At 40.3% G+C, this 26,015-nt stretch overlaps 1 protein-coding gene across 10 annotated transcripts in view; it reads right to left on the reverse strand.

Annotated features, from left to right (window-relative positions):
• TOM1L2 (target of myb1 like 2 membrane trafficking protein) overlaps positions 1-26,015 on the reverse strand; it is a 199,673-nt gene that overhangs the window by 74,516 nt on the left and 99,142 nt on the right. For all 10 annotated transcript variants that reach the window (XM_056804492.1, XM_056804495.1, XM_056804488.1 and 7 more), the window contains 3 exons: positions 23,630-23,779; positions 2,362-2,496; positions 176-334 (listed from right to left, as the gene is read on the reverse strand). In XM_056804492.1, the coding sequence (XP_056660470.1) occupies positions 176-334; positions 2,362-2,496; positions 23,630-23,779 (444 nt within the window). The remainder of the gene's footprint in view (positions 1-175; positions 335-2,361; positions 2,497-23,629; positions 23,780-26,015) is intronic.

Genomic DNA, 26,015 nt, shown 5'->3' on the forward strand with positions numbered 1-26,015 from the left:
AAGAATCATATTATTTCCCTCCCTCCTCTACCCCCACCCTTCCTGTAGCTGAGGCACAATTTCACTGAAACCTCTAAGTTTTTCTGAAAAATCCTGGTTTAGGTCATTACTAGGTTGGATTGTACAAGTATGGCAAAGTAACAACCTTGCCAAGAGACTCCAAATGAAAAGGTACCTGTTCTGAGTTGGCGGTGATAGGCCCAGTCACATTCAAAGATGGGGCCTGAGGAGCTGAGTATGGTGTAGGAGATGGTGCAGATGAGGAAGCAGAGCTCATTCTTTGCTGCGATTGAGACCTATTCATAGTCGCTGCTGGATCCACTTCAGGGATGCTCTGCCATACCAATAACAAAATTCTCCATGCATTTAAACTGTTTATATGAATATACCTGAATTATCCTGCCTCAAATAAAATCCCAACCAGAGCTGCTTGGGGAGGAACAAAAAGATTGGCAATCCAACCACCACAGTGCGATCCTTAATTTGACTGCTGACTTTGTAGCCCTGGGCAAGTCATTTGATCTGCCCTTTTTTACAGAAATTACAGAAATGGAGAGAGAAAAAAATCAAATAACAGCCCTGAAAGAACTTTGAGCTCTTCAAGGGAATTATAACTGTGGTTACAACGAATATCTAGCATTTTAGATAGAAGGCTGATGATACGAATTATTATTGAAATTTTAAAAATAGATATCATCTTTTTTCATGTTACCTCAATTATCATTCCTTTATTCCCTCCCAGATTGTTATCTCTTATAACAACAAAAAATTTTTTAATGTTCATCTAAGCTATCATCAAAAAAGTAGGACAATTGTTCTATGTCCACAATCTCCCCAAATCTGCAAAGAATGGGGAAACCACCTCATCTCTTCATTGGGGTCAAGTTTAGTCATGATTCTTTCAGAGTATTTAGTTTTATTAATCATGGATTCTTATACAGTGTGATAACATACTCTATTTTGGCCTTTATAAGGAGAATAAAATAAATAGTAACTATAGAATTACAGAAAATTCTTTCTAAGTCCTGATACAAGAACACTGATTTGTGTCTTTTTTTAGAAGAGTAAAGCAATTATGCTTAAAACACAAAGCACAGAAAGTAGTTTGTACAATACAAATCACAATCATAATAAGTACCATGTTTTGAAAAGCACAACTCCCTTTGGGCATCTCAAATCACTTCTTGTACTAACTCATTTACTGTCAAGACATATAAACCCCCATTCTTAAAAACAAAAATTTATATAGCAATTTGAGATTATCAAAGCACTTTCTTAGCCACAATCCTGTGAGGTATATACTAAAAATATTATTCTTACTTTATACATGAGGAAAGTGGGATTCTAAGAAATTAAATAACTTGTCCATGAACTATGACATAGCTAATTAGGATCTGGGGCTACATTTGAACCCAAGGTTCCTGTTTTCTGGTTCAGGATGCTATCAATTCCAAATAGGGCAAAGGGCCGGTATAATGTGAACAGATACAATCAAGTACCTCATTTCTTTCCTGATAATCACATAAAAATCTCATTGGTCCAGTAGACCTTTCAGACTGTTCTAGTCTCAAGATCCACTTCTAGTGAGTTCTCAAGCAAATCCCTTAACCTTTGGTTCTCTTTCTTTCTGTAAAATAGGGAGAATACATGGTGTTCCCACTCTCATATTTCTTTGATAAAATGAAGAGAGACAGGTATGTGCTTTCAGCAACTAAATATCATGATCGTGACTGCTAGCTTTACAAAAACTTCTGTGGGAGACCCAAAAGTTTTAATTTCCTTGAACTATGTTTTTAAAAGTTGTGGCTCCCAAAGCTGACTAGAAAGAATAGTTTACCTGGATTCACTTTGGATATTGTTGGGGGGGAAAAAAAGGTAAAAATCACTAGTTTGATTTGAAGTGGTAGGAAAAAGTGTAGATCTTTGCCCCTTTGCAAAATGACCAGTAACCTTACCCATCGGCGTCAACCACGACTGAAAGTGACTCTCAAAGGGAGAGACAACTGAAAATCTATAACAGACTTTCATCAGGTTCTCAAAGATAGATTCTGATGAGTCCAAGTAAGTGGCCATCTTCATGAGAACTTGACATTAAAATAAATGGTCCAGCAATTGGATCTTTCTTTCTAAGCTCAATACTAAAATCTTCTAAGGGTGAGGGAGAGTCTTCAAGCTTTTAAATCAACAGTCAACCAGCTGCCTCATTTATACATTCCCCTTTGTTCTTAAAAATAAATGCCCTACAAACTTTGAAAAAGTGTGCTCTGAAGTTTAATAATTAAGAAGGAACAACAGAAGGTGGGTGGAAGGTTATCTAATTCTTTACTAGGTCTTCCTGGAAAATGCCATGCTGTTGCTTACCCGCTGTGGTGTGTGTATTGGAGACAAGGCATCTAAGTCTGCCATGGGAAATTCGATCCCTTTTCTTTTCAGTTCTTCATAAATATGCACCACTCCAGTGAGATCAGGACTACTCCGAAATGCATCAGCCCAAGCCTAAGAAAAATGAAACCAAAAGTCTTAAATGAAAGTTTAAAAAAGTCCTATCAAAGTTAAAAGTCCATAGACCCAGAAGAACTGCAAAATATTAACAGCCATGTGGAAAGACTGCTCGGAATCATTAAGTGACCTGCAAATTAGAACAATTCTGAAGTTTCACTGCACAACCAGAAAATTGGCAAAGATCACAGCACACAGGAATAGTCTATGTTGACGGGGCCATGGAAAGACAGGCCCACTGTGGAGCTGTGAACTCCAACCATTCTGAAAAGCAATTGGAATTATATTTAAAAAGGGACTAAAATATCTGTAACCTTTGAACAGAGATCTCATTGCTAGGCATATGCTACTTCAAGGTGGTTAAGGATAGATAGAAAGGTCCAATCTGTGTCAAAATAATAATTGTAGCAATTTCTTAGGAAGCAAAAAAGAAACAATGTAGGTGCCCACTGATTGGGAAATAGCTAAACCAGTTGTGGTGCAAGAATACAGTAAACTATTTATTACTGTGCTGTCAGAGGTCATAAACATAAATATGAAGAATTGTGAGAAATTTGAGGAAAACTGGCAAAAAGAAGCAAATAAAAGTGGGAAAAGAATATGTGCAATGACTAGAGCTATGTAAATGGCAAGAGAGAAAAAAGCAAAACTCAGTGCTATGGAGTTATAATGACGAAGCAGGGTCTTAAGGAGCTTAGAGAAATGTACTATTTTCCCTCGTCCCAGAGATGGGGAACGATGAGTGTGAGCTATTTCGTGTACGTATCGCCAGACGTACTGGTTGGTTTTTACTGAGCTGCTTTCCCCCCTTCCTTTTAAATGCATGGGTAGCCTTGTTGGTTGGGGTGAGGCACACATTCAGAAATGAACCTCAGCTCTCGCTTATGTCAAGGCTCAAACACAAACTCCTCTGTTTGGCATTTGAAGCCCTTCACCAACTGGCTCTCACCTACTTTTTCAAACTTATCACTCCAATTGGCTTACTTTTGTTCTTTTCAGGTAACATTCTATTTCTTCCAGCCTCCAGGTCTTCATACAGGCTATCCCTCATGCCCGTACAGTCCCCCCTTCTATCTTTAGGAATCCCTGGTTTCCCCTTCTGTCTTAGAGGTGTTAGAAGGTTAAAAAGGCAAAAAAGAAGGTTAAAAAAGGTGGGGTCGCTGGGTGGCCCAGTGGGTAGAGCACAGGCCTGCAGAAAGGATGGTCTGGGGTCAAATCTGTTATGTGACCACAAGCAGGTTGGCCTAGCCCTTGCCCTTCTGTCCTAGACTTGTTACTAAGACAGAAAGTACAGTTTAAAAAAATCTGGTTTTCTGCAAACTGTCCCTTTTAGATGAAGTTTTTCCTGACCTTCTCAGCTGCTAGTGGAATTACCTTGACTTTATTTTATATATAATGCTCTGTGTATATGTTGTCTTCCTCGATAGAATGGAGGCTCCCAGAAGGCAGGCTTTGTATTCTGAAAGCCTAGTACAAAGCCAGCATTTAATAAATGCTTGCTGGTGAGTCAATGTAAAAACAAAAGGCATCATTTTGGGGGGAAATTTATGGACTCCTCAGTTCTCCTTTTTAGGCCAATCGGCTATAGTTTTAGAATGCTGCTCTGTTCCTCTCCCGCTAGCCTTGCCAAACAAACAAAACACAAAACTTCATTCAGCGTGCAACATTTCTGCGGAGCGGATACAGAAAGTAACATAAAGGACTGCTGAGCGCCCTATAAGGAGGGCATTCTTCTAGTAACAAGGCGCTAGGATCTATCGTTGCAAGAACAAGGTCAGTATATCGACAGTGATAATGCACAGCGTTCATATGACTTCTTACACTCTTCTTCCATTTGATATTCTCATAGACAGTATTTAAAATGCCTTCTAGGGCAGCTGGTAAACTGAGCAAAATGGAAAAGAAAAATAGGTTTATGACAAGTTAAGGACTCTCATTTCTATTTTTTTAAGGGAAGCAAATTATATTTATACACAATGATCAAGGGGCAGCTGGCTATCACAGTGGATAATGCACCGGACCTGGAGTCTCAAATACAGTTTTAGATCCTCCTATATGTGTGGCCCTGGGCAGGTCACTTAACCTGGTACCTAGCCCTTGCCCTTCTATCTTGGAGTTCAGTATCAACTCCCCTAGACAAAAGGTAAGGGTTTGAAAAAAATACAGTTATCAGGTTTGTTTGTTTGTTTTTTAGTTCACAGGGTCTTTCATTTCTAAATATAGAATGTTTACACAAAAAGGAATCAGTGATCTTTTTGTCTAAGTCCCTTATTTGATTAATAAGGAAACTGAGGCCCCAAAAGGACATGCATGAGGACACATAGACAGCTAATCTGTGGCAGAGCTAAAACTAGAGATCAGGTTTCTTTTTAAAACATTTCCTTAAACATTTTTAAACCCTCACCTTCCATCTTAGAATCAAAACTGTATGTTGATTTCAAGGCAGAAGAGCAGGAAGAGCTAGGCAATAGGGGTTAAGTGACTTGCCCAGGGTCACTCAACTAGGAAGTGTCTGAGGCCAGATTTGAATCCAGAAACTCCCTTCTCTAGGCCTGGCTCTCAAACCACTGAGCCACCTATCTTCACCCCTTAGATCAGGTTTCTTGATTCTCAACTTTAGGGCTTTTCACAGACACATACAGATCTAGAAAACTATCCCAAGTCCATCTTTAGAAATAAGTGCTTGATGAAAATTAAAAGTCAGCATAGTTGTTGTTAATGAATGAGACAATAAGAAAAAATAGACTCTAAGAAAGAAAAACAGAATCATCTCCCTCTTTCACCCCTTATATTTTCTACTGACCTTGAAAACGTCTTTAGTTTTACTCTTCAGAACCTGCAGTACATTTCATGGCAGCCAGCTAGATGACTTACAGCAAAAGAAAGCTATTTGTACATTGTCCCATGTAAGCCACCTCCCCAGAGAACATGCACCTGCCCTCCTAGAAAGTGGCTGCACTGGCGTGTATATTCAGCTGCTGCCACTCATTGAACTGCCTCCCTGGCTCAGGTACTCAATTTCAACCAACTGTGTTGCACCAGGGGAAACCCGATTTCCAAACCCTGGAGCCATCGGGGATGAAAAGGTCGGTGTCCAAAAGTTCCCTTAATTAAAATCAAAGCATCTCGCTTACTACAAAAACAAACTATCAGCATGCATTTTCTTTATCCCCTTATTTAATATGTAGAAATTTAAAGTACATTCATCAAAATAGTTTTAATGTTTAATTACCTTTGAAGATTTGAAAAAATCTTTCAACAATTATTTAGTTCTATAGTAGGTAGCTAAGTGGATAGTGGACAGAGTCATGAAAACCTACCTTCAAATCTGACCTAAACCTGTGTGAATAAGTCTGTTTGCCTCAGTTTCCCTAACTATAAAATGGGAATAATAATAGCACCTTCCTTCACATGGTTGTTGTAAGGGTGAAGTGAGTTGATATCAATGCTTGGCATAGTGTCGGTACTCTACAAACAGTAGCTGTTAGTTTTAGTCTTTGTTGTGGGGTGAAGGGGTTTGAAGGGCAATCTGGCCCTGTTCACCACAAAGGCTTCTAGAACACCGAAAGGGCTGCTTTCCTACATTTTTAGGGGGTAGTGGCTAGGATACCTCGCTTCACAGGTGGGACCAGCCTCGATATCCCACCTTTTACCTAACTCCTGGCTCAATCAATCATGCCAGGCATTAAGCTAAGTGCTGGGTAACAAAGAAAAAACAGAACTATGCCACACCCTCAAGAAGTTCACATTGAGGATGAGTCACTCTCTCTAGGATCTCGTCTTTAATGAGCAGTCAGCTCCACTATCCAGTGGTGGGTATGGGAGGAGAGGTGGCACAGATCTTCCGGAATTTATTTCAACCCCCCAACATTTTGAAGGGGACCCACAATGCTGCACAGGACCCTTCCCAACTTCCTTTTCTCCTCTCCTCTAATGGTCAAAGATGTAGTTAGATCAGAGATGAGGGCAATGAAAATGGGGGGGGGAGATAATTTTAGCTCCTCTTTCCTTCACACCTCAAGCTCTCAGTTAGATACTAATTTAGTTTGCCAGGTACACATTCTTCTGACAAGCTGAATGCTGTGGACTATATGATCACAGCAGGGCCTATCAGTTCAAAGGATTCCAAAGCTTTTATTCTTTCCTAAGTGACTGGTAGAAGGCTGAACTGGAAATCTGTGGTAGCTCAGAGGCAAGATTGAAGTTGGGAGGGGAGACAGAAATACAGAATTGGAAGAAATCCAGAAATCATATTTATGCGGTATCTCCTTGGGACAAGGTCAAGATACATTTCTCACTCTGGAATGGTCTCTCTCCCTCACTTCTGCTCCTTGGGAGTCAGTACTCAGCTCAGGTATCTTCTGCAGGAGGACTTCCCTGGTCCCCTCAATTTTTAGCGCCTGCTGCCAAGCATTCACTGGGAAATAACGCAGTTGTCACATCTTACCATTTCTACCTCTACAACATTTCTTCAATCTATCCTTTCACATTTCTGACACAGTAAATATTTTAGTTCAGGCCCTCCTTTACCCCTTACCTGGACTAACTGCAATGGCCTAATTGGTCTCCTACCCTTATCTCTCTCCACTTAAATTCATCCCTTTGCAGTTGCCAAAGTGATTTTCCTTAAGCGTAGATATCACCAAGCCATTTTGTCAGCCTTTATTCCTCTCCTTCCTCAACTTCACAGTATAAGCAAATTATGTGATGTTCTTCACATCTCCCACTGTGACTTTGTGCTGGCTATCTACCCCTCATACCCTGGTACTTCTTCCTCACTGACAGTCTGGGGAAAATCTCTTACTTGGTGAAACTCAGTTCAAGTACTACATTCTACAGAGGGCCTTTCCTGATCCCTTCAATGACTTGCACCCTCTCTCCCATAATCATTTCTATTTATTCTGTGTGTACATGTCTGTCTGTCTGTCTGTCTATGCACATACACATAAACACACACACACACGCATGTGCACCTATAGCTTATCTGTCTGTCTGCTTCGCTCTCTATTCATCCGTCCATCTTTCTTCCTCCTGTCTACCTACCTGATCCTCCCCAGTAAGCTCAGCGCTGGTGCTTAATAACTGTGTGCTGAAGATTCGTGCACTCAAGAAAGCAGGTCTTGCTCCAGCATTGTAGCCAGTGACAGGGATGGCTTTGGGGGCAGCCAGTTCTCTGTTCTTTAGGAGAGACAAAGTCCTGGTGGGAATCGGGCAGCACCAGCTCAAGGCCATTTCATCCTGTTTACGCTGGGAGACCAGAAGCTGGATATTCTAGACCAAGTGAGGCTGGAAAACTTAAGAAGGCGCTCCTGGTCTAGCCGGTGAAACAAGGAGTGTGTGGATTCGAATAATGTGAAAATGAGCTGAAACGAGGGCCGACGTGCCGGGCTGAAGCTGTATTTTATCCAAAGGCAATTCTGACTACTTTTGAGAGAGGGAATGACATGACAGACTCATGTATTAAGAAGACCCTGGCAGATGTGGGAAGGTTCGATATGGTAGAGAGAGAAGACTACTAAAATAATCTGGGGAGAGGTCAGGAGGACCTGCAGTGAGTTATTGGTCGTGTAAGCAGAGACAAGGCACCGGGCGCAAGAGATGTGAAGGGTAAATGAGTCAGACTTGGAGACTAATTGAACAAGAGATGAAGTAGAAGAAAATGAAAAGATGACCCGCGGTTTCAACCTTGGGTGACTAATAAGAATACACAGAAACAGGGAAGTTGGAACAATGGGGACTTGAGAAGTAAGAAAATTTCCGTTCTGGACACGATGACCATGAAATCCTCAGGGGGCATTCACATGGAAATACAACACAGAGTTGGAGATTAGGGGAGACTTGGGCTGTGCATAAAAACTTAGGAATCAATGGCACAAAGGTAAAACATGAGAGTATGAGCAGGTTGGAGGAACCAAGATATCAGAATAACAGGAAGAGGCATAGCAAGTTGACACACACTGCCCCTTTTCCCCCAAAAGAAATTCCCTGTTTCCTCAGGAAATCCAAGAAAAGGTCAGTGAGGAATTTTTCCAACATTTCAGTAGAGGGAGACAGATGGGGGTGTCTATGAAAATTGGACGGGGTCTGGCCAGGAGCACACCATTCCAGCACAAGGAGAAGCTATGTATGCATCAGAGAAGTGGGGCCAGATCCATCATAGAGGGCCCTAAACTTCTGTAGTTTTTCTTTTTTTGATTAAACTAAAAAGATATTACACAAATTAAACCAATGCAACAAGATTAGAAGAAAAGGAGAAAGCTGGGAAAAAATTTTTATAGCAAGTATCTCTGATAAAGGCTTTATTTCTCAAATATATGAAAACTGAGTCAAATTTATAAGAATACAAATCATTCCCCAATTGACAAATGGTCCAAGGATATGAACAAGCAATTTTCAGATGAAGAAATCAAAGCTACCAATGATCATATGAAAAAAATCTCTCTTGATTAGAGAAATACAAATTAAAACAACTCTGAGGTACCACCTCAGACCTATAAGATTGACTAATATGAGAGAAACAGAAAATATAACTGCTGGAGGGGATGTGAAAAAAGTGGGACATGAATACTGTTGGAGTTGTGTACTGGAGAGTGAGTGGAACTCTGCCCAAAAAGCTTTAAAACTGACCCAGCAATACTCCTAGGTCTATGTTCCATAGAGACTTTTTAAAAGGAGAAAGGACCAATCTATGCAAAAATATTTCTAGCAGCTCTTTTAGTAGCAGCAAAGAATAAGTTGTGGTATAGGATTGTAATGGAATATTACTGTGCTATAAAAAATGATATGAAGGGGGCAGCGGGGTAGCTCAGTGGATGGAGAGCCAGGCCCAGAGACGGGAGGTCCAAGGTTCAAATCTGACCTCAGACACTTCCCAGCTGTGTGACTCTGGGCAAGTCACTTGACCCCCATTGCCTACCCTTACCACTCTTCTGCCTTGTATTGATTCCAAGACGGAAGGCAGAGGTTTAAAAAAAAAAAGAAATGATATGAAGAACGATTTGAGAAAGATCTATATGAACTGATGTAAAGTGAAGAGCGTAGAACCAGGAGAACATTGTTTACAGTACAGCAAAATTATATTATGTGATGAACATTTACGAATGTCTTAGCTATCCCTAGCAATATTGTGATCCGAGAAATGAAAAATGCCATTCAACTCCAGAGAAAGAACTGGAGTCTGTCACTTGAGACATACTACATTTCACTTTATTTATTTACTTTTCTTTCATTTTTTTCAAGTTCTCTTTCACAAAAGAACTAATATGGAAAAGGGAGGAGGAAGAGAGAATTAGGATTTGGTTCAAACTTAAAGGACATGAAGGTTAAAAATTGTTTTTTCATGTAATTGAGTTTAAAATAAAGATTAGTAAAAATAAAATAAAATAAAGATTAGTAAATTAAAAAAAAAAGAAATTCTCAAATTAACTCTCAAATAACATTATCCAGAGCTTTCAGGTCAAAGAAAAAATATTATAAGCAGCCATTCAAATACTGAGAAGTCACAGTCAGGATAACAGAATACAAAATTTGGAATATAATATCACCAAAGGCAATGATATAGGCCTTACAATCAAGAATAACTTTTACTCAGCAAAACAGAATAATTCTTTCATGAGCTTTTGTGCCTCCTTTTTCATTTGGTCCATTTCTTCTTGTATGGAGTTCATTTCACTTCCCCATTTTTCCTTTGCCTCTCTTAATTTTTGAAATCCTTTTTGAGCTCTTCCAGAATCTGAATCTAATTTATATTTTTCTTGGAAGCTTTGCATGTGTTTGCTTTCACTGTCCCTTTTTGTGTCTTTGCCTTGTTCTTTGTCTCCATAAATTTGTTTATGTTTAGGTGTTTTTTGTTTTTGTTTTTTGATGTTTGATCATTTCCCAGCTTTTTCTTGACTTTCACTTTTATTTTAAAGGTAGGCTCTTAAAATTCAGTTCTTCCTTGATTTTACCCATAGTATTTCTGGGTTTCTGCAAGTTTCAGTTCTTCCAAGGTGGGCTGGGAGCTTGGAAAGCCACTTCCCACTGCTTATTCAGTCATCCCCCAGAGCCTGCCCAAGGCTCAAATTCTAGCCTTGGGCTTGGGTGAGGGCTTTTGGTTTCACTCTGAGCTTGGTGAGATCAGGCAGGTTGTGGGCTGTCCTACCCTGGGGCTCCACCTTGAGCTTTGGTAAGGGCTAGCTAGGTCCAGACCAGCACACTATCTTTGCTGGGGATCTAGCTTGAGTTTACCAGGACCCAGAGTGCTGCAAGGATGGCCTTAAATTGGGATTCGGGTCCTCAGTACAAGCTTGGGGTGGGTCCTGGCCTCACTCTGGGCTTACAGATCAGGTGCATGTGGCACAGACTTTCCTGGCTGGAATTCTGGACCTCACTGCAGGTTTATTTGGAACTAACTCTGGGGGGGGGGGGGGGGTTAATGTGTTGGGTGGCTGGCTTAGGCAGGGTCTCAGGATCTAGATGTTGTCTTGGGCTCAGGTTCAGAACTAGAACAATAGATATGAAGTGGGGGGCTTGCTGTAGGCTTGCTCCTTCCTCCTAGTTGTAGCCTCCTGCTAGCTATGCTCCCCTCTCACCCCAGTGACCCAAAGGCTTTTGCTTCCCTTTCAAGTTGTTCTCTGCATGAAAGTGGCTTCATTCCATCTCCTTGTTGGTTCTTTCACTCCTGTATTCATTTTGTGAAGTTATTTTCAGATTGGTTGGAGAGGATTCTTACAGTGGTTTCAAGCTTTTTCTCTGCCATCTTGGTTCCACCACTCTCACTGAAAATAGTTCTTGTTGTTCAGTCATTTTTCAGTTGTGTCTGATTATGTATGACCTTTTTGGGGGGGCTTTCTTGGCAAAGATGCTGGAGTGGTTCACCATTTCCTTCTCCAGCCCATTTTACATATGAGGAAACTAAGGCAAACAGGGTTAAGTAACTTTCCCAGGTCACATACTACTAAGTGTCCGAGGTCAGAGTTTAACTTGGGAAGACACTTGACCCCACACTCTAATCACTGTGCCACATAGCAACTAATTCTACATGGGAATAAATAGATTTTTAATTAAAAAAAAAAACTTCCTGATGAAAAATCTACAATTCTATAGAAACTCTTAAGTTTAAACATAGGAGTTTGGTGAATACAAATAAGGAATTAAACAAGGATAAACTGCTTACCTTCTAATAATGGGAGATGATACATGTGTCCCTTCTGAATCTTATCATCATCAGAGGGAATCTAATTATGCAAAAGGCCTGGGAATGGTTCTGTTATATATTGATAATCTTGAAAGAAGAATATAAAGGAAAAGGAATAGAAAAACTGGGGGTGGAGTTGGGGAAGGGAGGTTGGGAAAATTATCTCACATAACTGAGATGTGTACGAAGTTTATAAAAACAAGGAGGACTGAGGTGGGCAGTAGAAACTAGAATTCACTCTCATATGAACTAGCCAAAGGAGAGAAGAATGTCCACCCTTCAGAAGAGTGCAGAAATACCTTTCACTCAACAGAAAAACAGAAAGAGTAGATTAGAAGAATGGGAGATTAAGGGAAGGACAGTCTTTAGCAAAACAAACTCTAATTAAAGATGTATAAAAATATTTGCATCTTTATGTGGTGACAAAGAATTAGAAACTGAAGGGGTATCCATCACCTGGGGAACTGCTAAACAGATTTTGGCATATAAGTGTGATGGAATACTATTATGCTTTGAGAAATGTTTTAGAAGGGTGCAAAAAACCCTAAGATGAGTTGTATAAACAGATGCAGAGGGAAGTGAGCAGAATAAGGAGAACAATTTACACAATGATAACAATATTGTAAAGACAAATAACTTTTTAAAAGACTCAGGACTTCTGATCATTGTAATGACTAACCACTTTTCCAGAGGACAAATGATGAAACATGTTATAGAAAGGTAAAGGACTTAGAGTAAAGAATGAAACTTTTTTTTTAACATGGCCAATACTGAAAATTTGTTTTTCTTGACTATTCATATTTGTAACTGAAGTTTTATTTTTCTTCCTTTCTCAATGAAGAAACAATGGGAGGGAGAGAAGGTAGATTTTTTTTTTTAAACCCTTACCTTCCGTCTTGGAGTCAATACTGTGTATTGGCTCCAAGGCAGAAGAGTGGTAAGGGCTAGGCAATGGGGGTCAAGTGACTTGCCCAGGGTCACACAACTGGGAAGTATCTGAGGTCAGATTTGAACCTAGGACCTCCCGTCTCTAGGCCTGGCTCTCAACACACTGAGCTACCCAGCTGCCCCCGAGAAGGTAGATTTTTGCTAAGAAAAAAACAATTGAAAATGAGATCAAATGAAATTGTTCAAAAAAAAGGTATAGCAGAACATAAGAAGGTCTGAAATAGTGCAAATAGTTGAGGAATAAAGCTGTTATGAAAGAGGAGAAGGATGTAATTAGCTAGTTAAGGAAACTGATATGGACCAGTGAGACAGGTAGGAGAACCGCTTGAGAATATTATCCTGGAATCTACAGAAGAATATTTGCCATAACTGTGTCAAATTACATAGATAACTCAAGAAGAGTGAGGAATGAGAACATTGTATTATGGTCAAAAGTGTGAATAGATAGTTTTAAGAGGAAGAAATCCAAGTTATCAATAGTCACACACACAAAAAAGCTTTGAATCACTAACAATTAGAAAATGTAAAATCAAAACAACCTCATACTCTTCATACTGGCAAGGTTGACAAAAGGGAAATGATAAATGCTGGAGAGATTGTGGGAAAACAAGTATTTTAATGCATTGCTGATGGGGCTGTGCACTGGTCCTACAATTCCAGATAACAATTTGGGACTAAGCCCCAAAAGCCATTAAACTGTGCAGGCAGGCAGGCCCTTTGACCCATCGATACTGCAACTGGATCTGTACCCCCAAAGAGATCAAAGAGAAAAGAAAGGACTCACAAGTACACAAAAATATTGATAGTACTTTTGTGGTGGCAAAAAATTGGAAACTGAGGGGCTACTCATCAACTGGGGAATGGCTGAACAAGTTATGGTATATGAGTGTGATGGAATACTGTTGTGCCATAAGAAAGGATGAAGGGAATAGTTTCAGAAAAACTTGGAAAAACCTGTATTAAATAAAGTGAAGTGAGCAGAACCAAGAGAACAATAACTATCATAAAGATAATGAGCTTTGAAAGACTTGGGAACTCTAATTGTCATAATGACTAATCACAATTCTAAGACTCAGAAAGGAAACAGAAAGAGAGTGAATGGCCTCAGTGCAGACTGAGGTGTATTTTCTTTTCCTTCTTTTTTTTTGGCAGGAATTTGTTTTGAATAACTGCGTATTTGTAATGGATTTTGTTTTTCTTGCTTTCTGGATGGGGGAAAGGGAAGAGATAATTCAGAACTAAAAGAAAAAATGATTTTTTATGAAGAGTATTTTATTAACAGTATTCATTGGTAATCTTTCAGAGTGGTTTCAGGAAAGAAACGGCATTGGAAGCCATCGCAAAAGGCTGAGAGGTGAATGGGTAGATAATGAAGTAAAGGCAGCAAATACATAAGACGAGAAGTTTAACAGTGAAAGGAAGAGAGATACAGGACAATAGTTTGAGAGGATGGAAGGCTGAAAGAAATACTTCTAAAGATAAAAGAGACGAAGTTGGAAAGAGCCAGAAGATGGAGAGACAGAAAGACAGAGAGACAGAAAAGGAGACAAAAGGAGACAGACTTAGAGGCAAACCTAGACGGAAAAAGATACAGAGACACAGAAAAAGAGTGTCCTGGATTAAGCCCAGTGAGCTAAGTCATGTAATGAGGACATGGAGCAGAAGAACCACTCAAATGGTTTATTAAGCACAAAGGAGAAACAACTAGAAAAGCTATGTAATGGTTGGGTGCAGCTTTCTATGTTTTCTTTATTTCCTAAATCCCTCCTGATCTCTGAGTGCAAATAGCCCATGGGGGTGCTCAGATTCCATCAGGTAAGGGAAGCCACCCTGTAGAGTTTTGATGCTCTACTGAAAAATATTCTTTCTCCCCAGTTTAGCACAGTGCCTGGCACATAGTGGGAGATAATTAATTAATTAATGTTTATTGACTAGCTGACATCATCATTTGTTTTGCTGGTTCTGTTTTGTCTTCTATAAAGCTAGCTTCATTCTGACACGTACCACCCCAGATGCTGATTGTAAGCTATCAGTGAGAGAGACATGACAATTTTGGTGGCCCCTGCCTGAGCAGAAGTGGTAGCCTCTGAACAGGAGGCCCACGCTAGTAAGGGAGTGCAGGCACGAGGACAGGAGGAGAGGGCATGCTTGGCATACTTTTTCTGAACAATCGCATCATGGAGTCAGGTGGAGGGCTTTGATTACCGTCTCTATAGTTGTGCCTGAAAACATTGTGAGCAAAGTCGTTTCTCCTTCTCTTTCCAAAGGGCACAGACACATTAGGAGTCCTAAGGCTGGGAGGCCGAACCATCTCCCTCTGTCAGCTCCTCTAGCCTGTGCATACATCCCCAGAAGGGGTGACATCATCTCAGGCAGCTGGCATCCTGGTCGCTGAAGGCCTTGGGGTGAATGTGGCAGGCCTCTGTGTCAGCACAGCCCATGAAGTCACAAAATACTATCTACACTCTTACCCGGGGAGCTTGGTGTGACTACCTGCTTCCCACACATACTTCCTCCTTGACTGGTTATGCGTGATTAGCTGACTAACATCCAGATGGATCTCTTCCTTTAGCAATTTTGAGGAAGTGAAAAATCCAAACCAGGCAGGGATAGGCTCTGACCGTCAGTCTTAGAACCTCTACCAGTTAGAAGACGGAGGGCCACCCGATTGGGGTTGCGCGACTTGCCCAGTCCCACAGCTAGGAAGGGGGTGAGAACAGGTCTGAACCCAGGACTTTTCATCTCCAGGTAGGGCTCTATCCACTGGGCTCCTTACCGGCCCTAACATAGTGTCAACTGTAAAGCTGAGCAATACTCGATGAGTTTACCCAGAAGAATCTGTTTTCAGGGCTGCTAACATTCAATTCAACAGCCTTCAGGGTGGAAGTTTTCAGCAGGAAAAAGTATTATCATCAGGTGTAATTCCTGTATGAATTCTTCCTCCACAGCCGCATTTGGGACACCATCGCTAGGCAACCGATCAGCTGGAAAGCATGCAGTGAAGGGCCAGGCTGTAAGTCTTTGAGGTGTTCAGTCCAGCAGGGCGCTCTTGGAAGGGAGAGGCGAAGCTGGCCCTCCAGCAGCCCATGCCAATGTGAGTTAGACAGGCGAGCTCTTTGGGACCAGGTTTCTGTCTCCTTAGCCAGGAAGGAGATGCCTGGTCAGAAGCAATGATGGCAGAGTGCTCCGATGGGAGCTCGACCACTGCGAAGGCTCTGCTGACAGCGGCTGCTCTTGCACTGGGCAGGACGCGACAATTCCACCGTCTGAGAAGGGATCGGTCACGGGGGAGTCGCTTTCCTTTCCCGGGGGAGGGGTCCAGGGCAGTTTATGGTGAGGACCGAGCGGTTTGCCTTTTCGAGACCGTGTGTGTCCGGGGCCATCTCTGATCCCACCCACGGCGCTCTGCGGCTCACCTGGGCCAGGCCGCGTTAGGGAAGGGGCTCCGGGGCTGGGCGTTCCTGGCAGCTCTCTGGCCTCTAAGGGGGGCACCCCCTCTCCAGGGGAGGCACGCCCCAGTCACACTGCTGACTCCCTGCACGGGGGAAAGATGCAAAGAAGCCGCACAACTGGAGCCTCGCTGGAGGTAGTCTGCAGCCCTCCTGGGCTGGAGCGACGGAAGGTCTCCAAGGTGAGCACTCCGTGCGCCGCCCAGGCTCGCCGTGGGGCGTCCACAAGGCCACGCGCGCTGCATCGCTTACGAGACCGAAGTGAACTGACAATCGTTCCAGGATTCTCCTGGCCTCCCACACCAGGCGCAGACATCGCAACGCCAGTCTCGTACGTTGCTGAGACGAGGACAGACATTTCTCCCATCTCTCGGTCCTGTTTCTGCGGTTTTTAAACCTTCTACTTATCAACTCTAAGACACGAGTGGCAAGGGCTGGGTAACTGGGGTTGAGTGACGTGCCCAGGGTCACTGAGCTAGGAAATGTCTGAGGCCCGATTTGATCCTCGCCACTCTTCACGGTGCTACCTGGATGCCCCCCGTTATAGTTTAGAACTGGCGATCTGAGGCTGTCGGAGCAGATACGGGTGCCCTGAAGAATCACAAGGGTCCCCAGTGCCTGAGTATGGTGATGTCTAGAATGCATTTGGGCGATGAAAAGACTGCTGTATTATGTATCGGGGAGCACTGTCTTACCCTGATGCAAGTACTGACCCCTGTGAATTGGTTTTCCTTCTTTTTGTCCTTCCAACTTGGGTTCCCTTGGTGACTTGGGGCCCCATATCAAGGAGGGCCCAGAACACCTATTCTCTTCCCTCATCCTAACTAACCTTGTTGAAGACAGGAAGGATGGGACCAAGACTATTGGCCTTTGAAAGGACAATTGCTACCTCATCATTAGCAACTGAATAAAAGATATGGTGGCAGGGGGTATACCGCTCAGTGGATTGAGAATAAGCCTAGAGATGAGAGGTCCTGGGTTCAAATCTGGCCTCAGACACTCCCCAGCTGTGTGACCCTGGGCAAGTCATTTGACCCCCATGGCCTAGCCCTGACCACTCTTCTGCCTTGGAGCCAATACACAGTACTGACTCCAAGACGGAAGGTGAGGGTTTTACAAAAAAAAAAAGAAAAAGAAATGACAAATAGGATAATTACAGAGAAGCATGGGAAGACATATACTACTATGCAAAGAACCAAGAAAATAGTATATACTATAATACTACACGCAATATAAATTTAAAAATCAATTATAAGAAGATAATTGAAATGAATGTAACAAAATTTTAATAACCAAGAGATAATGCATGGGTGCGGAATGAGATATATGTCAGACATTTTTGTTTTGGGTTTGCTAGATTGCTTTCTCCCTCTCTTCTTTAAACTTTTTGTATAGGAATCCATCTTTGGGAGGGAAAGAGAGAAATGGGAAATGTAGACAATATAAAAACAAAAGGCATTACTTAAAAAAGAAAACAATGGTGTATCATTTTAGAAATGTTACAAATAAAAATGTCTATGTTGGATTTGAGCTGCGATTCATATAATTCTCCTCAGTTCTGCCTGGTAGAAGCCTTTCTTCCTAGACTTGGCTAAAACATTTCTTTCTAGATAAAGCCTTTCCTGATTTCCTCAAATAGTAGAGCTACTATAACACAGTGACTACTTTGTTGTTCCCATTAATTACTTTGTATTTACGATACAACTATCTATGCTGACAGATTTCTATATGTCGTCTTTTCCAGTGGAATGTAAGCTCCGAAGGAAGAGAGGCTGCTGGGGGAGCGAGGTGGCACAGTGGACAGCGTGCCGGGCCTGGAATTGGGAAGACCTGGTTTCAAATCTGGTCTCAGCCAGCTTCTAGGACAGAGAAGGTGAGGTTTAAAGAGAGAAAAAGAAAAAGAGCCGGAGTTGTTGCATTTTTGTCTTGGTATCCTTAGCACCCAGCTAGGCCTGGCACATAATAAATGCACAATAAATACTTGTTGCCTCATTATTTGACCTCTGATTTGGGCTCACCTTCTCTTTGGGCCCCACTGGAGGGGGCACAGGAATGCCTCTCCTTGAGGCCCTTCCCTCTAACGGCCAGAAATATATCCTGACATGTCTTCAGAACCCAGTTAAAGTGCCATCCCCTCCACATCCCACTCAGCATATGCTGCCTTGTATTGTTATTATCCTTTTAAGTCTCTGTCCTGTCTCCTCAGAGCAGCCTTAAGTTCCTCCCAGCAGGGATCCCCTCTCACACAGCTGGTCATCACGACCCCTCATGCAATGTCCTCCGTGTGGCAATGCCAGCTGATGATACAGAAGGTCCAACCCCTTCCTGAGCCTACTACAGGAGCAACTGCATAACCAGATCCTGACAATCCCTACTTAGCTATCTGGTCTTTTTTGGGGTGGTTTTTAAATATACTTCTTTCAAGTTTCACGGGACTGGGAGAAAGCAGGTCAGTGTTCACCGCATCGATTTCCATCAGAGTCTAGGATTCATTTATCCAATAAATGCTTATTTGTGCTATCATATGCAAGTGGCACATTACTTTAAGATTTCCGAGTAAGACGAGACCCTGGCCAAATAGCTAGCCAATCTCTTCATTTAATAGAAGGGAAAACTGATGAAGGGAGTGTCGGAGCTGCAAACGGAATTGCCCAGGGTCATAAAGCAAATAAAGTGAATGAGCAAAGGGTGAATTGAAAAAAATAGGGTTCCTTTCCCCAGGAGCTGAGAATCTCATTATGAAAATATGTATCAGTCGTTTACCGTACACGTCTCAGTCCATATAGTTGGAAAAGGTCTAATCTTTTCAAAGTCTGTCTTCAAGGAGGTCACTTCGCTGCTTCAGGCATCTTCACTACTCACGGAAGTCACCATCCCCCGCCCCTTACATTCCTCGGGCATCGTGCCGGTTAGTTTAAGAGCAGGATTAGGCTTGGCCATCTCGGCTTTTTCTGAAACAAATCCAATTCATGTTTTTCTTCACAAGTAGTATCAGCTGCTTTGAGGACACTCTTCCTTTAGATGTCCCATCACTACTGACCTGAAACCAAATTGTGTTTAACCGCTAGAGAGACTCGACTAGTAACTCGTGTGGTGCCCTAGGAAGAAAGGCCCCAGGAAAAGTGAGAGCTCGGTAAGGTCTTTCCTCACAGCTCTCTATTCCCCCTTGCCTTGGTCTTACCCTTTCCAGCTATATACTAACAAGAAACAGATCCATATCAAGATGCAGACCTGACCTAGGCATAAAGGGAGATATCATGAGCAAATCAGAACAGGGGACATATGACCTATCAGACTTAAGGACAGGGGAGGAATTTATAAATAAATAAGAGTTGGAAAGCACTGTGAGGTGTAAAATGGATAATTTTTATTACATTACATTTTAAAAGGTTTGTACAAATAAAATGAATGTAGCCAAGATGAGAAGGAAAGCAGAAATAGACAGTTTCTTGGATAGAGGTCTCATATCTCCCATATATATCAAATTTATAAGAAAACAAGCTATTCCCCAACTGATAGTCAAACTATGTGAATAGCCTGTTTTCGATACAGAAATCATAAGAATATGAAAAATGCTCTAAACCATTACTAATAAGAGAAATGCAAATCAAAACAATTCTGAGATATCATCTCATACCAGTCAGATTGGCTAAAATGATAAAAGAGCAAAGTGACAAATGTGGCAATGTGGACATTTTTGGAGGGAATGTGGAAAAATAGGGACACTAGTACACTGTTGGTGGAACTGTGAATGTATTCAGTCATTTTGGAAAGCAATTTGGAATCATGCCCAGACTTCTAAAACTGCATACCCTTATACCCAGCAATACTACTGTTGAGTCTATTTCCCAAGGTGATCCAGGAAAAAAGGAAACTAACTTACATGTTCTAAAATATTTGTAGCATCTCTTTTTATGTTGAAAAAGAACTGGAAATTGACGGAATACCTATCAATTGGAGAACGACTGAACAAGTTGTGGTATATTATATAACTGTGATAGAATGGTCCAGTGCCATAAAAATAATGAACAGGTTAATTTTAAAAAATCATGGAAAGACCTACATGAAATCATGAAAAATAAAATGAAAAGAACAAGAGAACATCACAGGCAGTTAAAATAAATGTTTGAAGAATAATTTGTGACTTCCTTCCAAAGAAAGAACTGCTAAATAGGAACATGAAAGACAGTGTGTGTATACATACATATACATACATGACATTTTGTCAAGTGATACTTTCTCTAGTGTGGGAAGGGGTGGGAGGGTGGGAGATACTTGGAAATTTTAATGTAACCAACAAACAAATAAATTAATTTAAAAAACAAATCATATTCTTTTTTTTTAACTCTCACCTTCCATCTTAGAATCAATACTACGTATTGGTCCCAAGGCAGAAGAGCAGTAAGGGCTAGGCAATGGGAGTTAAGTGATTTGCCCAGAGTCACACTGCTAGGAAGTATCTGAGGCCAAATTTGAACCCAGAACCTCCCATCTCCAGGCCTGCTTCTCAATCCACTGAGTCACCCAGCTCCCCGCCCCCAGATCATATACTTTTTACTTTCTATGGACATATTGGGGAAAATTTCAAGTATGAATTCTTAGTATGAAGATTAAAAATATTGTGTTTTGTTTGGGAAACAACACAATAAGAGAGATCCTGGTATTTTCATAGGGCAGTGAGAGGACTGAAAAATTATGACTTTGCAGAAATAGCTGAAGGAACTACATTAGTTAATTCTTAAAGTATGGGGGAAACATAATTGAAGGGTTACCACAAAAAAAGAGAGAACCAACGTTCTCTATGAGAAGAAAGAAAAATTTGGGGAAAAAAATCTTTCATCAAACATAGTCTTTAATAAAAGTTTGACAATTGAATGGATAAATAACAAATTTATCAAAGTAAAAGTCATTCTCCATCTAATAAGAGGGCAAGTAACATGAATTGGAAATTTTTTTTTTACTTCTAGCACAGTATGTTCTCCCTAAAAAAATTATTTATTTATTTATTCAATTTAGAATATTTTTCCATGGTTACATGTACATGAAATCTCTAATAACCAGAGAAATACAAACTAAAATAACTCATATTCCACCTGAAGCCTACAAAACAGGCAAAGATAACAGAAGGTTATAAAATTTTTGGAAATTACTTTTGATAAAGAATGTGTAATTATCCAATAAATGTTACAATAATGCACATCTTGTTTGACCTAGTACTATATCCTGAGAAGATTACTGACAAGAAAAAAGACTGATAAAAGTTCCTAAGCACACTATTTATAATAACAAAAACTGGAGACAAGCCAAGTATATCTATCAATTAGAGAATAACTGAGTAAATTATAGCAGGTGAAAATAAAATATTGTGTTCCTTGAACATGACAATTCACTGACTAGGCATTTTCACTGACGGTCTCTCCTAGTGCCTAGAACTTTTTTCCTCCTCACCTCTCTGCCTTCCTTCAAATCCCAGATAGAGTCTCATCTATTGCAAGAACCTTTCTAAGTTCTCCTCAATCCCAGTGCTTTCTCTTTAAGATTATCTCTAATTTATCCTCTCTCTGTCTTGTTTATTAGACTGAGAGCAGAGATTGTCTTGTGTCTTTCTTTGCAGACCACCACCATTTAATTTTACTCTTTGGATATGCCTTCATCATCATCATACTCACAGAAAAAGTTCATCACCAGGAAACTTCTCCTCTAGGAGATCCCATCAACTTGGGCACCCATACCTCGTCAGTATCCTGTATTCCTCTAATTGGAGGGCTGAGCTTCCAAAGCTTTAAAGAAGGCCCATAATCTAGTCATTTCCCACCAGCTACACTTATCCTCAGACCCTTGCCCCTGGTACTGCCCCTTCTCACCCCTTCCATTTTCCCCACTTCCTTATATGTGGTCTTCTCCATTAGATTGTAAACTCCTTGAAGGCAAGGTCTGGCTTTCCTTCTCTTATTTGTATATCTAACATAGTGGTTGCTTAGTAAATTCTTGCTTGCTGACTGAGTCCAAGTCATATGGTGTGTTAATAAAGTTGGGTTTGGAATGTAAGTCTCCAGTGTACTGTGGTACAAATCTCGTGCTTTGTATTTCTAATTTGTTTTCATAATATTTGTAATTCCTATTCCGGTGACAAAGGTCTAGATAACATTTATAAAGGCAAGGTTAAGAGGGTGAGGAAAACCCCTATTGCTGCTCTATGATCTGATTTCAGAGATAACCATGCTTGGGGCTCACTATGGTCTCAACTGCATGGCATTGTTCATATTAAGCGCATGGCTCCTCACGTTTTCCCCTCTTTTTTGAAGAGGAGTTATTTTTCATTTTTCTTAAGCCTTGAGGGTCAACAGGGTGACAAAAGTAGGAGGATTATTTTTAGGGGAGACCATTCCTTGAACAGAGTAGGGAAAGAGACTCTTCCTCTCCGAAACCTACTATTTCATGAGAATCCTGATACAACTCAGATATAGAGGACTGATGTGGGGGTTTGAGGAGGGCTTGTAACAGTTAAAATTTAGGGGAGATGGGGAGACTGAGGCAGGTAGAAATTAGTTTCTCTCTGCAAGGAGTATTATATTTTTTAGAGGTTTATTAAAGGTTAAAGATTAAAAAATATACAAGTAAGAAACATGTGCCTAGGCTAGAGGCCCAGACAAAATAACCTCACATCATGGAAGAGACGCCTCTGCTCCAAAACGGAAGTCCAAAAGAGCCGAGAGAGCCCCTCAAAAGCCTTTGAATCAGCTTAAATACCTTCTTGATCTCGGCCCAGGTGAGATTACAAGGCATTCTGGGGAAGTGGAGCAAAGGTTCATGGGGATTGTAGTCCTGTATTCAAGTCCATTTTTTACAGGCTCTAGTTGGCATCAATTTGCTTGGTATTTTACTAGTTAAGGCACTAAGCCTATGACTACATCTTGATCTACTTGAGAACGCATTTAAGAAATTAAGAATAGTTGCAAAAATACACTTTTTAGTTTTGTTTTCCTTGGCTTGGCTTAAAATAATTTTTACTTGGAGGCAGTTATATTTTCCCTCTCTTTGTCTTTCCAAGCTTCCCACCAAAAAAGCGAATCCAGGGGGTTCTGTATCATAGATACCGTTGATATGGAAATCTCATTTATCTAACATCTTTGGGAAACAAACTGATATAAATATAAATGTCTTTTCCAGGTAACTAAAATTGAATATTCTTTTTTTTATGAGCAGGATGCAATGTATTTTATTTTATTTTTAAAATTTTTTCCCCATAGTTACATGATTCTTGTTGTCTCCCTACCCTCTTCCCTCCCCGTCCCAGAGTTGCAAAGCAATTTCACTGGGTTATACATATATTATCACATAAACCCTATAAAATGGAATATTCCTAAGGGTTCAAATATTTACAATATACTTTTGTAAGAAATTCTAAAAAACAAACAAAAATCTTAGAAATTTAAAGGCCATTTTTTCCTATAGATAATGGAAAAACATGACAAGCACACTTCACAACTGGTCCCACTTTACCTTGCTCATCCAGAGATGAACAAACCTAAAATAGAAATTGAGCACAGCCTACCTGAATTAAAGCCAGTACTTTGTCCTGGACGATAGTAGGAGGATTATTCTTAGGGGAGATGATTTTCACAAGGACACCATCTATGAAATCACGGTTTGCCACAAGGATGTGAAATCGATGGCCGCAGTTCTTGACGCAAGTCTCCAGCACCTAATTTGGAAAAGAAAAGAGGCCATCACTGTTGGAGCAAATGCCTGGGACACATCTTTTGCTCCACTAAGTCCTATGACACCCAAAATAATGAGGAAAGTAGCTGGTAATTTAAATATTAGTTTTGCATAAAAAGGAGCTAGTATTTTAATAAGATCAGAATGACTGACTGCTCCTTGAAAAATGAGCATTTTAACTCTTCTCTCTGGGCTTAGCCAATAAGATACTAGCTGTCACAAGGAAAGGCTTCTGGGATAGCTTGCATTAATTCTTGTAGGTGAAAGAGCATACACACAACTACAACAGGAGCTAACAGTTTTAAAATTAAAAATGCTAAAATTAATTTCTTTAAATTTTGAGTCCCAAATTCTCTCCTTCCTTTCCCTACCCATTGAGAAATCAAACAATATGATACTCATTATACATGTGATATCATTAAAAATATTTCTGTTAGCCATGCAAAAAAACAAGCAACAAAAATAAAGTGAAAAATATACTTCCATCTGCACTCAGAGTTCATCAGTTCTCTCTCTAAAGGCATATAGTAATTTTTGTCTTGGATCACTGTACTAATTGGTATAGTTAAGTTTTTCACAGGTGATTATTATAATATTGATGTTACTATATGCAGTGTTCTGCTCATGCTCACTTCACTCTGCACCATCAGTTCATATAAATCTTCCCAGTTTTTTTCTGAAACCATTCCCTTCATCATTTCCTGAAACTAATTCTACCAAATATCCAATATTTGCCTTAGACAAACTGTACATTTTAGAAAGAGCTGACAGTCAGCATGAAGTGTGAGATATTCCCAACATTGTCTATTCCTTTTTTTCCCCCCTAGGTAAAGGGAACTTGAAGTTTACCTAAACCTTGATACCAGTGAGTCCTGGTATGGTACGTTTATGAAAGGTTCTCAAATTTGCCTACACTCATTTGGAAAAGGAGGAAAAATTTGTTCCTTGAAGTATTCTCAACTACATACTGAAAGGGTTTTTCCAATTTCAGAAACTGGGTAAAGTTAGAGGGACCTGACATAACTTAATTACTATATTTTGTTCTTCGTTTTTTCACTTTAAAATCATTTATTGGTAACTTTTGTTTTTATATCAGAGATTTTCAATCCCTTCCCATCCTAGATTCTCTTATGACAAAGAAAAACAATAAAGAAAACACATCCAAAAACACTGACCATCTGATAATATATACAAAAGTCTATCCTGGTGGTCTCTCTCCTCTCTACTATGGCAGGTAGGGTAGGGTACTTGGGGTGGGAAAGTATGTTTTATTTTCCATTCTCTGGGAATTGGCTTTTTAAAATTACTTAAAGTTCGACTTCTTTTCAGTAGATTTTCATCGACATCGTTATAGTCATTGTAGAAATTATTCTTTTGGTTTTGCTTTTTTATCCCTTTGCTTCAATTCAAAGCAACATGGGAAGATTTGTGCCAATTATACAAATTCATCATTTTTTACTACACAATTTTCTATTACATATCTATACTACAGGGTTTTTATTTGCCCTAAAATAATTTACTTTTAACTTAATAGCATAGTACCTTATATAAATAAATCAAAAAAGCTAACCAATAATATGATGTAGAGGAGTAATGTATTAAATAAGGATGCTGCTAATCTTAATTCCAGATTAAAAAAAAAGCACATTAACATGACCCAAACCTGGTTTCTCAGGCTTATCATAACTTGGGTACTTCTTTTTTCCATGGCTGTTGCCCATGGTATGTGTATGTTTTTTAGAAACAGATTTCTTTTTAATACAGTATAGCTTTAAATTGTACAATTCTACTCTGTTAGTTTTCCATTTAGAATCTGGAAAATCTGGCTTGTGGATTGTTGTGGAAAATTTTTTGAAGGTTTAATTGCTTCATATGTCTTATTTTCAAAGGGTTATTGAAAAAGGCTAGAAACCATTTGCTTTCACAAGTCAGTTAATTTGCTTAACTGATGATGACTGAAAATCAACCAACATCACCAGTTTTAAGATGGGTACATTTCCATAAATTTTTTAAATTAAACCTAACAAACTTCTCACACTTTGACACCTCACACTTAGGTGTAGGGAAAGAGAAAGGGTGACAGAAAGTTCCAAAGTCAGTTTATATAGGTCTGTTTGGATCACAGATACCAGCTCAGTGCCCCTAAGTCTAAGCCAATTCAATTTGAAATTGAATAGTGACTGCTAGAGTAAACCAGACTTACAGCTACCCTGAGAGAG

This window comes from Monodelphis domestica, chromosome 7 (genome assembly GCF_027887165.1).
Source record: "Monodelphis domestica isolate mMonDom1 chromosome 7, mMonDom1.pri, whole genome shotgun sequence".
In the NCBI taxonomy this organism is placed as follows: domain Eukaryota; kingdom Metazoa; phylum Chordata; class Mammalia; order Didelphimorphia; family Didelphidae; genus Monodelphis; species Monodelphis domestica.